The sequence below is a fragment of the Orycteropus afer genome, unplaced genomic scaffold (genome assembly GCF_000298275.1).
Source record: "Orycteropus afer afer isolate SDZICR_OR568_19922 unplaced genomic scaffold, OryAfe1.0 scaffold00291, whole genome shotgun sequence".
NCBI lineage: Eukaryota > Metazoa > Chordata > Mammalia > Tubulidentata > Orycteropodidae > Orycteropus > Orycteropus afer.
This window is the reverse complement of record NW_006921878.1, coordinates 1089330-1102256: the sequence shown is the minus strand read 5'-3', so window position 1 is coordinate 1102256 and position 12927 is coordinate 1089330. Positions and strand designations below refer to the sequence as shown.

Below are 12927 nucleotides of genomic sequence, written 5' to 3'. Positions count from 1 at the left end.
ACCAACTGTTCTCTAGGACAGAATCGACCTGGATGAAAGTCCCTGGGTAGGGAGTCCCCTGATTCTCAAGATACTGTGTCCCACAATCCTCTGAGCCCCTGATGTTTTAGGACGCTGCCCACTTTTGAATCCGCGTGCTGAGTGGGCGGGGAGAGGAGGGGAGTCACAGGCGCTGGAGGGTCCACTGGAAGGGGCTTTGGGGTCATTGTAGTTACGGCATTTGGCTGCTAACCAGAGGCTGTGATTCAAACCCACCAGCTGCTCCATGGGAGGCAGACCGGGCAGTCTACTTCCATAAAGATTACAGCCTTGAAAACTCTGGAGGTCTATGAGTCAACATTGATTCAATGGCAATCGGTTTGGTTTTAGAGGTTCCTTCGGTTTATAGCACCTCACCCAACACATTGTGGTGTACCGTTGGAGGCAGGGATTGAACTCAGTTATTTCCCCAGATAACACAGTTTCTTAGCCTCAACATTGCTGACAATGGATCCAGATCCTTCTCTGGGGCATCCTGTTTATTGTGGGGTATTGAGCAGCATCCCTGGCCTCCACCTAGTCAATGCTGGTAGCAGTCAGAATGGACCACAGAGGACAAGTGCGGTCTTGCCTCTCTTGGTTAAATAACCCAGGAAAACCCTGCATAGACCTCCCCCACTCTCCAGCCTTGCATTGTGCAGATCATGATAACAACCATGTCTGCATCCACGGTCCAAACAGGGCAGCACTGGGTGCTGGGTTCTCCAGCGCAGGCCCCCTTCTGATGAGAGGATTTAGGCCAAGAGCTGCATTTCTATGAAGGACCTACAACAACGGGTCTCTTGGTTGTGACCCACGCAGGGCTGTCCCCGGTGTATGAGTGTTCATTCCCACAAGTCTTTGGGAGTGCCACGGACATGCGTGGCCTCGACACAGTGGGGTCTAACACGGGCAGGGGAAACTACTCAGCCTCCCCGGTGCTCAGAGAAATCCAGGAGTGTCCCGCCCACTCTGCAGCAGAGGTGGCATTCACCTTGTCGTTCTGGGCTGCTCTGTTCTTGATCCTCCCAGTGCAGGGGCCTTCAGAGAGGCAGCCTGGCTGGAGACACAAGGGTCTTCCTCATGACTATCTGAATCGAGTTGGCAAATCATGGCCCGCCGCCCGTTTTTGTAAATAAAGTTTTATTGGCAGGTAGTCATTCTCCCTCACATACATATCATGGACTACTTTCTAATAAAGTTGAAGGGTTGCAACAGAGATTATCTGGCTTGCAAAGCTGGCAACATTCACCACCTGGCCCTTTACAGAAAGCGTTTGCTGACCCATGGAAGTCACTGCCAGGGAGGTGCCAGTTAGGGGCCTTACTCAGCTGCTTCTCAGAATCTGTTGTAAGGCATTATTCCCTGTAAAAGTTGTTGCAAGAACATGGAGTGCTGCGTTGTCAGTGAAGGCTAACATGGGTATATGGGTGGACAGATGGGTGGACAGATGTATGATTAGGTATGTCTATGAAATGGGGAGGGTATCCAAGAACATGTATAGGGTTGATAGACAATGGTCCTACAAGTTTATGTGAATGATCAGAATTCCCAGGTGTATAGACAAGGGGCAAGGTTGTGGTCACTGCTTGGTCACAGCCAGCTACCCAGAGAGACCAAGTAGTTGAACCTGTGGGCTTGGGACCATAGTCACAGGGAACATCAAGCTCAATTGGCATAACATAATATACACAACATTGTTCCACCTCCTACTTTGGCAAGCAGCGACTGGGATATTGCAAGCAGCCATCTGGATGCAATGATGGGTCTCTCCTCGTCCAGAGCGAAGAAGGATGAAGAAAACCAAAATTTATGGAAACAATTAGTCCTAGTGACTGATACATCATCTGATCTGCAGCCTATACGACTATGAGACCAGAAGAACTAGATGGTGCCCGGCTACCACTGTCATCCACTTGGAAGGGGATCTATGTAGGAGATCCTTGATGGAGAGGGAGAACAATGTGGAACAAAACTCAAAATCATTTGGAGGGAAAAAAAAAAAAAAGTGGGGACCAGGTTTGCTGGTCCGATAGAGCCTGATGGAACCACTGAGACTATGGCCCCTAGCTGCCCTTCGGGTCTGGAATTGAACCCACACCGGTGGTTTCCAGCCAAACAAAAGACAGGCATATGAGTTGAACATTTACATTAGGTAGATACACTCCTTGGAGAGATCAGTCATGGGAGAAGGAAGGGCAGTGTATGCACAGGGAGACAGCTCGGGCAGGAGTGCATGGAGGGAAGGACACAGGGAAGAGGTTACTATGGGGAGGAAGTGGGAGGGGAGCTGTTGCATTGTGGAAAATTGCAGTCAATGTCATGAGACAAAGTATATGTGAACTGCTGTATGGAAAGTGAATTTGCTCTGTAAATCTTCACCCAGATCACAATTTAAAAAAAAAAAAAATTTGCAAGATGTTCAGTACAGCGTAGTTTACCAATAAAGCAAAGCACCTGCTAAACATCCTAGAGTAGACAGCGGCTTTTAAAAAAATTTGCATGTGCTCGGTGAGAGCGGGGCAACATGGGGTCCCCCCAGAGTCTGAGTCAGAAGCCATACGGAAGGACAGTGGTCACAGCTTGCAAGCAGGGTGGGGATAGGAAAGACCCAACGTCCACGGTCGGGGTGTGATGCACTCGGCGGTGACCCAGGATGAATTCAGGTGAGAAAGTAGCTGTTAAAAATGACACGGTAGGATGCTGTCTTTCTGACAAACCTCTTCTTTTCTCCAGGCATCCAACCTAATGAACAACCCCCAGCTCCAGCAGCTGTAAGTGGCCGTCTATTCTCCTTTGCATCTGCTGGGGTCCATTGTTCACGTGGGGTCTCCCCCCCCCCGCACTGCTTTGGGGAGGTGTCCTGTGCACTGTAAGGTGTCGAACAGCATCCTTGGTCTCTACCCACTTGATGCCAGTATCCCCCTTACAGTTGTGACAAGCACAGACATCCGCAGACAGGGCCCACTGTCCCCTGGAGCAGAATGGCCTGGCTGAGAACCCGTAGGTGAGGGTCTTCCACTGACTGGTGTCACCATTCACTCCCTGCAGCATGTCTGGAATGATTTCGGGCAGCCACAACCCCCTGGGGACCCCCGGCACTAGCCCCTCTCAGAACGACCTGGCCAGCCTCATTCAGGCGTGAGTAGACCTGCTTGGAGGGGAGGGGGCGAGCCTGTCTGCTATGTGGTGGGTGGGGAGGAAGGGCAGTGGGCAAGATGCCGCCGCTCCCCCGCACCTGTCCTGACTGGACAGGAGCTCGGCACAGAGAGGGCCACTAGACAGCAGCCCGCACCAGCTGTTCATGGGGCTGGCTGCACGGACAGCCAGCGTCTGCCGGAGACGAGGGGGGAGGGCGTGGAAACCTGGGGAGAGGAGAGAGGAGGGGCACTGGCAGCTCACGGGGGCCTCCTGGCCAGAGGGCTCCCAGGGCGGTGGCAACTGGTCATTGGCGTCCAGGTGGTTCTGGCTCACATCAACCCCACATAACAGAGTAGCTGTCGTCTTTACTGGGGCAGATGCCAGGCCTTCCTCCCATGGAACCACTGGTGTGTTCAAACCACCAACCTTTCAGTTAGCGGCCCAGCACTTAACTACTGTGCTGACCAGGGCTTCTGGCAGCCTCTTAAGGTCCAGTTAACTGTGGGCTTTGTCTTACAGAGGGAAGCAGGCAGTGGGTGCACTCTATAGGCTCTGAGGGGGTAACCTCTTGCTCTGGGCAATTTTTAGGTACAGTTGGATGTGTAAACATTTGAGTTCAGTGCCGGTGGGCTTTTTGGGTAATAAACCACGGCTGGCTGTGAAGTGAGCCACCAGGGCCACACAGAGACCATGTCTGACGTATGTGTACAGCAGCATCGTTGACCCTGCGTTCTCAGTGAGGAATCAGAGCTGCCTGCTGGCCCGGGCTGGTTACAGAGCCAGAGTGGGACACGGAATATGTTCTTAGGGATATTTGCCGCATGGGGAGGCAAGCCAGCACAGAGCGGTGTGGCCTGCTGGCCGCCTCACGCCGACTCTGCCGTCCTCCGCAGGGGCCAGCAGTTTGCACAGCAGATGCAGCAGCAGAACCCGGAGTTGATAGAGCAGCTCAGGAGTCAGATCCGGAGTCGGACCCCCAGTGCCAGCAACGATGAGCAGCAGGAGTGACCTCCCAGTGAGTGGGCGGGCACGGGGCGGGCACTGGGGCGGGGGGGGCAGCAGTGACAGCCAGCAGGAGTGACCGCCCAGTGAGTGAGCGGGCACAGGGCGGGCACTGGGGCAGGGGGGGGCAGCAGTGACAGCCAGCAGGAGTGACCACCCAGCGAGTGAGCGGGCACGGGGCAGGCGGTGGGGGCAGCAGCAATGAGCAGCAGGAGTGACCGCCCAGCGAGTGAGCGGGCACGGGGCAGGTGACGGGGGGGGCAGCGAATAAGGGCTCCTTCCACAGTCCCCACCCAGCAGGTGTGGGGCCTCAGGTTATCGGAGCACTCCTTTCCTGGTGTCCCTCCCAGGCATCCCTCAGACTTGTTGCTGGCCCTGTCTCACCTCGGACGGGGGCCGCCACTGTGGATAATCAGAGCTGTGCATGCTGTACGGTCGAAGCCCCTTCTGGCAGAAGGGCAGCCGCAGAGCAGCTCCTCTGAGCCACCAAAGAGAAATGTTCCCTGGGCGGTGGGCCCCCCTTCACTCCCCATCTGACCTTTGGCCTGGGTTTGTGTGTTGACCTTGAGCAAGCATCTGCTCAGCGGCTGCCCTGGTTGCCTCAGCCTCAGGATGTCCCACCCGTGAAGGACGAGCTCCCTGCATCAGGCAGGGTGGCTTTCCTCCCCAGAGGGCGACATTCTGCCTTGGTCTCTGCAGTCTTTATTTCTGTCATCGCCCACACTCCCATCCGCAGTCTTTTTGTTTTTTTAATTGTGATTTGGGGCAAAGTTTACAGAGCAACTTGACTTTCCATACAACAGTTCACTTATACTTTGTCTCATGATAATGACTACAATTTCCCATGATGCAATAGCTCCCCTCCCACTTCCTTCCGATAGTTACCTGTGCACTCTTTTTTGAGGCGTTTGTTCATATGTTCAGTTGGAGAGACTCCGTAGGCTCCAGAGTCAGGTTGGCTGTAACCTGTATGGTGGCAACTCTCCGGACCAAGCTCCTCTGAGGTGCTGCTGGGTAGGTTTGAACAGGCAACCTCTGGGTTGCCAGCCGAGTGCAGACCATCTGCCACCCAGGGACCTTTTCTCCACCTTTTTTTTTTTTTTTTTACTTGCTGTTCTTTTTACAGAAAATGTATACAGGACAGAAACAAACCAAAGCAACCCTAATGTTTCTACCCAGAGTAATAGCTCTTAACACTTTGGACATTCTTTACTGACTGTGTTCTTGGTTTTTTAAACTCTTAACATAATACGCGGTCAGTTCTGCATCTTTTGCAATCTTCTACCCAGTCCATCCCGGCGTGTCAGTGTCTGCCCAGCAACAGAACTTTGGGTGATGATGCAGGCACCCTGTATTTTCACCTCCCAGTGCGGCAGCACCAGCCACGGTGGCCACTGAGACCCAAGACGTGGCCGTGGCAATGAGGTACTCAGGTTAACTTGGACACTTCCCGATCAGAGGGTCTTAAAAAAAACTGGTGCCCCCACGTGTGTCACTGGGGCTGAGCTCTGCAGGGCTTTCCTGTTGTTGAGAATATATGCAGTAGAATGTACCCAATTCCACAATTTCCCCAGGTAAAGTTCAGTGACGTTGATGCTGTTCTTTGAGTTACACAACCAGTGCCACCCTCCTTTTCTGAGTCGTTCCTCCCCATGAGCATGAACGCACTGCCCCCTAAGCTTCCTGTCTACACTTTCAAGTTTCTGTGGTCAGTTTGATCCCATAGAGATAGAACTTAAAAGAGCCCAGTGCTCAAGGAGGACCTCCCTTACTGATTAAGCTAGACTGTTCTTTGGTTGAAAGATGATTTCAGGGCACATTTTTAGCTTAACGTTTAAAGACTGACTCAGGGCAGTCATTGCAGGGGTTCATCCAACCTCCACGGCTCCAGAAAGTCTGGATTCCATGAGAATTTGAAATTCTGTTCTACACAGCCAGGCACCATCCGTTCCTTCTGCTCTCATGGCAGAGCAGGCAGTTGTTCGTGGAGGCACTTGGCTGCACATGTCACATCCTCCTGCTGTTGGTGACCTTGGTGGGGTTTCAGTGGCTGAGTTTTGGGAAGCACATCATCAGGCTTTTCTTCTGGGTGGACTTGAACCTCCAACCTTTTGGCTACTGACCAAGCACAGTAACCATCTGTACCTTTTCCCTCATTTCTGGAAGGTTCACTCTCGTTCTCCATTTCCTGCCAGCGTGACTGCCCACCTCTGTGCTGACTGCGTCTGTCTTCTGTCTGCAGCACCCTAGCGAGAATCATGTCTGTCCCTCCACAGACTGGACACCGCCTTGTGTTTTGCCGTTTTCCTCCAGCTGGACTTCCCAAGAGAGAAAAAAGAATTGGACCTGCATGTTCCAACGGATTTTTAAGTTCCTCCTCACCCCTTCTTTTCGTACACCTACTAGCCCCCAGATCCTTTTTCGGGGAAAAAAGAGCCAACCAGCTGTGAACACAAACCAGCATCCATCTGCCCCCTGGCCCCTAGAAAGCCCGGTCACTGAAGTATCCTCTAGAATCAAGGGGCTGGACGGTTGGTTCTCCGGCCACCTGCCAGAGCGGCAGGGTTTACGTTCAAAACACCACGGACGCCTGGGGCTTGGGAACTCTCAGCCCCCGCCCTGTCTCTTGGTCTTTTTTTAAGAACTTTGCCATCGTGATTAGAAACTGCCGTCCAGGTGCAAGCGTTGCAACCCATGCCACTCGGACCGTGCGTCTCTGCGTGAACGAGGGCGCGTTTTAGTTGTCGCTACCTGAGAGGCCAAGCCTGTCCCTCGAGCCTCTCAGAGTACCCAGGACCAGGTTCTGTGACTTTTCTTCCAGTCGAGCGTTTTGATGGACGTTTGTTTGCTCTCTTTCTCCAGTCCAGATGGCATACCACTGTTGACAGGGTCGTGGCCCTGGTGCCAGGCTCTGCTCCTCCGTTAGCCCCTGGACAGTGGGGGCCTGTCCTGGCTTCTCTGCACCCCGGCTCACTGTCCAGGCAGTGAGTTGGGCCCTAGGGCCCCAGGTCTGAGCATATGGGGGCCTCTGTGAGTTCGTGAGTTCGCCTTCTGTTCAAAGGGGCCGGCAGGCACCACCCCCTCGGCTGTGAGGTTGATGAGCAGCCACCCTGAGCTGCTTCCAGAAGAAGACACATCGTTGGCGAGCAGGGCAGCCGCCCAAACAGCTTGGCAGCACCCAGAGATAGGAAGGGGCTGCTGGCCGCTGCTGCACGCGCTCGGGGCAAGTCATGTTACCCCGCTCTGAGCAAAACAGTCGGAACAGGAGGCTGGGCTGGAGGCCTGGGGCTCCCCAGGGCAAGGTGTATGTTCTAGTAACAAGTAGGAAGGCAGCCACCGTCAGCCCCGTATTCACACACAGGCAAGACGTGGAGGAGCGTGACGTGTGGGAATAAATAGACGTGTGACCTTGACTCCTGTCTCAGTGTGGCCCTGTCAGCGGCACCGCACCCTTCCCTGCCCCAGAGTTCTGGAAAACCCGGCCTGGGGTCTCCAGGTCAGCCAGGCATACACAGGTTACAAGCCAATCATGTCGGTGTGTGAAACGGCACAGCTCCAATTGCTTCCTGTGGCAAAGTTCACTCACTCTTAAGCAGGGGCAGTGGGGCAGGTTGGTTACAGAGAGTAAAAGAGCCTTGTAAGGGGCCCTCCAGTGGTCTCTGACTCAGCAGTCCCACATACAGGTTGAATAAGTACGGTGAAAGGTTACGATCCTGATGCACTTCTTTCCTGATTTTAAACTACTCAGTGCCCCCTTCCTCTGTTTGAATGACAGTGTCTGTCTGTGTACAGGTTCTCATGAGCACAATTAAGTGTTCTGGAATTTCCGTTCTTCACAGTGTTACCCATGATTCGTTGTGACACACACAGTCAGAAATGCCTTTGCATAGTCAGTGAAACACACATAAAAATCTTTCTGGTATTCTTTGCTTTGAGCCAAGGTCCATCTGACATCAGCAATGATATCCCTTGTTTCACATCCTTTTCTGAATCCAACTTGGATTTCTGGAAGTTCTCTCTCAAGATATTGCTGCAACCATTTTTGAAATAGTTTCAGCAAATTTTGCTTGAGTGTGACATTAATGACTTTGATAGTGTCTACATTCTGTGGGCTCTCCTTTTGGAATGGGCACACATACAGTCCTCTCCCAGTCAGTTGTGCAGTAGCTGTCTTCCAGATCTCTTGGCATTAATGAGTAAACATCTCCAGTGCTGCATCCATTGGTTGAAACATCTCAATGGTATTCCGTCAATTTCTGGAGCCTTGTTTTTTGCCAATTCCTTCAGTGCAGATTGGATTTCTTCCTGCAGTACCATTAGTTCTTAGTTGTATGCCACCTTCTGAGATAGTTGGACTACAGCCAATTCTTTCTGGTACAGTGACTCTGTATTCCTTCCATCTTATTTTGATGCTTCCAGCATTGTTCAATATTTTGCCCATAGAATCCTTCAATATTACCACTCAAGGCTTGAATTTCTTCTTCAGTTCTTTCAGCTTGAGAAACACTGAGCATGTTCTTCCTTTTGGTTTTCTAACTCCAAGTCTTTGCACATTTCGTTATAATACTTTATTTTGTCGTCTTGAACTGCTGTTTGAAATCTTTTCAGCTCTTTTATTTCATCATTTCTTCTATTTGCTTTAGCTGCAGTCCTTTCAGGAGTGAGTTTCAGAGTCTCTTCTGATATCCATTTTGGATTTTTCTTCGTTTCTTGTCTTTTTAATGATATTTTGCTTGATGTCATCCCACAACTTGGCTGTTTTTTGGTCATTGCTGTTCAATGCGTCGAAACTGTTCTTCAGATGGTCTCTAAATTCAGGTGGGATATAATCAAAGGTGTATTTTGGTTCTCGTGGACTTGTTTTATTTGTCTTCAGCTTGAACTTGTATCTGAGCAGTTGATGGTCTGTTCCCACAGTCAGTTCCTGGCCTTGTTTTGACTGCAGATACTGAGCTTTTGCATCGCTTCTTCCACAGATGTAGTCAATTTGATTCCTGTGTATTCCATCTGGCGTCCAAGTGTGCAGCCGCTGTTTGTGTTGTTGAGAAAAGGTATTTGCAATGAATAAGCCATTGGTCTTATAAAATTCCTTCATGTGATCTCATTTCTATCACCAAGACCATATTTTCCAACTATCAAAGCTACTGCTTTATTTCCAACTTTCACTTTCCAGTCACCAGTGATAATCAGTGCATCTTGATTGCACGTTTGGTCAATTTCAGGCTGCAGAAGTTGATAAAAATCTTCAATTTCTTCGTCTTTGGCTTTGGTGGTTGGTGTGTAAATGTGAGTGATGTTGTATTAACTGGTCTTCCTTGTAGGCGAATGGCTATTATCCTGTCACTGACAGCATTGTCCTGTACTTCAGGACAGCTCTTGAAACATTCTTTGTGACGATGACTGCCACACCAATTCTCTTCAATTTGCCATTCCCAGCATAGTAGGTCATATGGTTGTCTGATTCAAAATGGTCAAAACCAGTCCGTTTCAGCTCACTAATGCCTACAATATTGGGCTGTATGTGTTCCATTTCATTTTTGGCAACTAATTTTCCTAGATTCATACTTCATATATTCCATGTTCCAATTAATAATGTTTGTACCTGTTTGGGAGCCTTTGCGAGCAGCTTTAGGGAGCGGCCTGGAAGCAGAGCTGGGCGTTGGGGGCTTTTGGCGCGGCCTTAAGGGCGGCCAGGAAGGAGAACCAGGCGTAAGGTTTGGAGCGGCTTTAAGGGTGGCCGGGAAGGAGAACCAGGCGTAAGGTTTGGAGCAGCTTCAAGGGAGGCCAGGAAGTGAGTGGAACAGTTTGGAACAGCTAAGGGAGACGAACTTGTTTGTCAGGTTTGTCTGACTGTGGTGACTTGCATGTCGGCCATGAGGCTGGAGGCTGTGCCACTGGTGTAGCAAATGCCAGCAGGGTTACCCGTGGTGGACAGGTTTCAGTGGAGTGTCCAGCATAAGACGTGGAAGAAGGAAAAGACCATCCACTTTTCAAAGTGTTGGCCAGTGAAAACCTTATGAATAACAGTGAAACATTGATAACGTTACTGGAAAACTTTATGAATGGCCCTGAAACATTGTCCAATATAATGCCAGAAGATGAGCCCCTCGGGTTGGAAGGCACTCAGAATAGGACTGGGGAGGAGTTGCCAACTCAGAGTAGAGCCAATCTTAATGATGTGGATGGAGGAGAGCTTTTGAGACTTCCATTTGCTGATGTGGCACAACTCAAAATGGGAAGAAACAACTGCAAATATCCGTCAATAATTACGATATGGAATGTACGAAGTATGAATCTAGGAAAATTGGAAGTTGTCAAAAATGAAACAACACACAAGATTGATATCTGTTCAGGTTACCTGTTGTCGTTACGTGCCGTCGAGTCAAACCCAACTCATAGCAAATCCTCCTTGGATTTCCAAGGCATTATCATTACAGAAGTAGATTGCCCAACCTTCCTTCCAAGGAGTGGCTGGTGGGTTTGAACCACCAACTTCCTGGTTAGCAATCAAGTGCCTTAGGCACTATGCCACCAGAGCTCCCTTCAGGTTACCTAGTGCTGCTCTAACAGAAAGTACCACAAATGGGATGGCTTGAAGAAACAGGAGTTTATTCTCTTACAGTTAGGAGGCTTTAAGTCTGAGTTCAAAATGCCAGGGCCTAGGGGCTGGGTGAAAGCCCCTCAGCCTTGGGCTTCAGCTCTGCCTCCTCCTGGCCCACTGAAGCTAGAGGCTTTTCTTCACTCAGACAGCTATTGGCTGCTGAGACTGATAAGCCCAAGGTTGACAAGTAAAAAGGCACAGTCACGATGTTACCAAACCACACGGCTGGCCATTAATTCAAGTCCATTGAAAGTCCCAAGGGTGGCAGAGCATGGCAGGCTGTTGAACAATGACATGGCTACATGGAGGGTTCAAGCATGCCATAAGCTAGAGACCATACCCCAAGCTGTTTCTTATATACAGGAAGCAGACCACATGCCCAAAGCAGCTACTCAGCTCCTCCAATAGAGTCCACTGTGGTGTTAATTACCAATCTCACCATGGAGAATAACTACATTCAGCTGCCCAGCCACTCAACCAGGCCCAGCCAAGTTGACACACAGACCTAACCACCACAATATTCTAGGCATTAGTGAGCTGAAATGGACTGGTTTGGGGCATTTTGAATCAGAGAACCATATGACCTGCTATGCTGGGAATGAAAATTTGAAAAGGAATGGTGTGGCATTTGTCATCACAAAGAATGTTTCAAGATCTATTCTGAAGTATAATGCTGTCAGTGATAGGATAATATCCATATGCCTGTAAGGAAGACCAGTTAATGGTACTACTATCCAAGTTTATGCACCAACTGCTAAAGATGAGGAAATTGAAGATTTTAACCAACTTCTGCAGTGTGAAATTGACCAAACATGCAATGAAAATGTGTTGATAACCACTGGTGATTATAATGCAAAAGTTGGAAACAAAGAATCACCGATAGTTGAAAAATATGGCCTTGGTGATGGAAATAATGCTGGAGATCGCATGATAGAATTTTGTAATACCAACAACTTATTCATTGCAAATACCTTTTTCCAACAACACAAACTACGGCTATACAGATGGACTTCACCAGATGGAGTACACAGAAATAAGATCGACTACACGTGTGGAAGAGGCAATGGAGAAGCTCATTATCTTCCGCCAAACTATGGCCCAAAACAAGGCCAGGAAGTGACTCTGGAACAGACTATCAACTGCTCATATGCAAGTTCCAGTTGAAGTTGAAGAAAATTAAAAAGTCCACCGAGACCCAAAATATGACCATGATTATATCCCTCCTGCATTTAGAGACTTACCTAAGGAATGGATTTGATGCACTGAACACCAGTGACAAAAAACTAGAGGAATTATGGACATCAAGAACAACATCCACAAAGAAAACAATAGGGCATTAAGAAGACAGGAAAGGAAGAAAAGACCAAAATGGATGTCAGAAGAGACTCTGAAACTTGCTCTTGAATGGAGAGTAGCTAAAAAAAATGGAAGAAATGACAAGATAAAAGAGCTGAACAGAAATTTTCAAAGAGCAGCTCAAGAAGACAAAGCCAATTATAATGAAATGTGCAAAAACCTGGAGTTAGAAAACCAAAAGGAAAAAACACGCTCAGCATTTCTCAAACTGAAAGAACTGAAGAGGAAATTTAAGCCTCAAGTGGGAATGTTGAAAGATTCTATGGGCAAAATACTGAATGATGCAGGAAACATCAAAAGAATATGGAAGGAATACACAGTCACTGTACCAAGAAGAATTGGTTGATGTTCAACCATTTCAGGAGGTGGCATATGATCAAGAACCAATGGTACTGAGGGAGGAAGGCAAGGCTGCATGAAGGACCTGGTGAAAAACAAGGCTCCAGGAATTGACAGAATACCCGCTGAGATGTTTCAACAAACAGATGCTGTGCTGGAGGCTCTCACTTGATTATGCCAAGAGATTTGGAAGACAGCTACCTGGCCAACTGCAAGAGATTCATATTTGTACCCATTCCAAAGAAAGGTGATCCCACAGAATGTGGAAATTATCAAACAATATCATTAATATCCCATGCAAGTGAAAATGGCTGCAGCAGGATATTGACAGGGAACTTCCAGAAATGCAAGCTGGACTCAGAAGAGAACGTGGAATGAGGGATATCATTGCTGATGTCAGATTGGTCTTGGCTCAAAGCAAAGAATACCAGAAAGATGTTTACTTATGTTTTATTGACTATGCAAAAACA

At 49.2% G+C, this 12927-nt stretch overlaps 1 protein-coding gene across 1 annotated transcript in view; it reads left to right on the top strand.

The window, feature by feature from the left end:
- The window catches only part of SGTA (small glutamine rich tetratricopeptide repeat co-chaperone alpha), an 11286-nt gene extending 7119 nt beyond the window's left edge, over positions 1-4167 (top strand). Inside the window, exons 8-10 of the mRNA XM_007951012.2 lie at positions 2755-2792; positions 3070-3159; positions 4053-4167. Of these exons, the coding sequence (XP_007949203.1) occupies positions 2755-2792; positions 3070-3159; positions 4053-4167 (243 nt within the window). The remainder of the gene's footprint in view (positions 1-2754; positions 2793-3069; positions 3160-4052) is intronic.
- The last annotated feature ends 8760 nt before the right edge of the window (positions 4168-12927 follow it).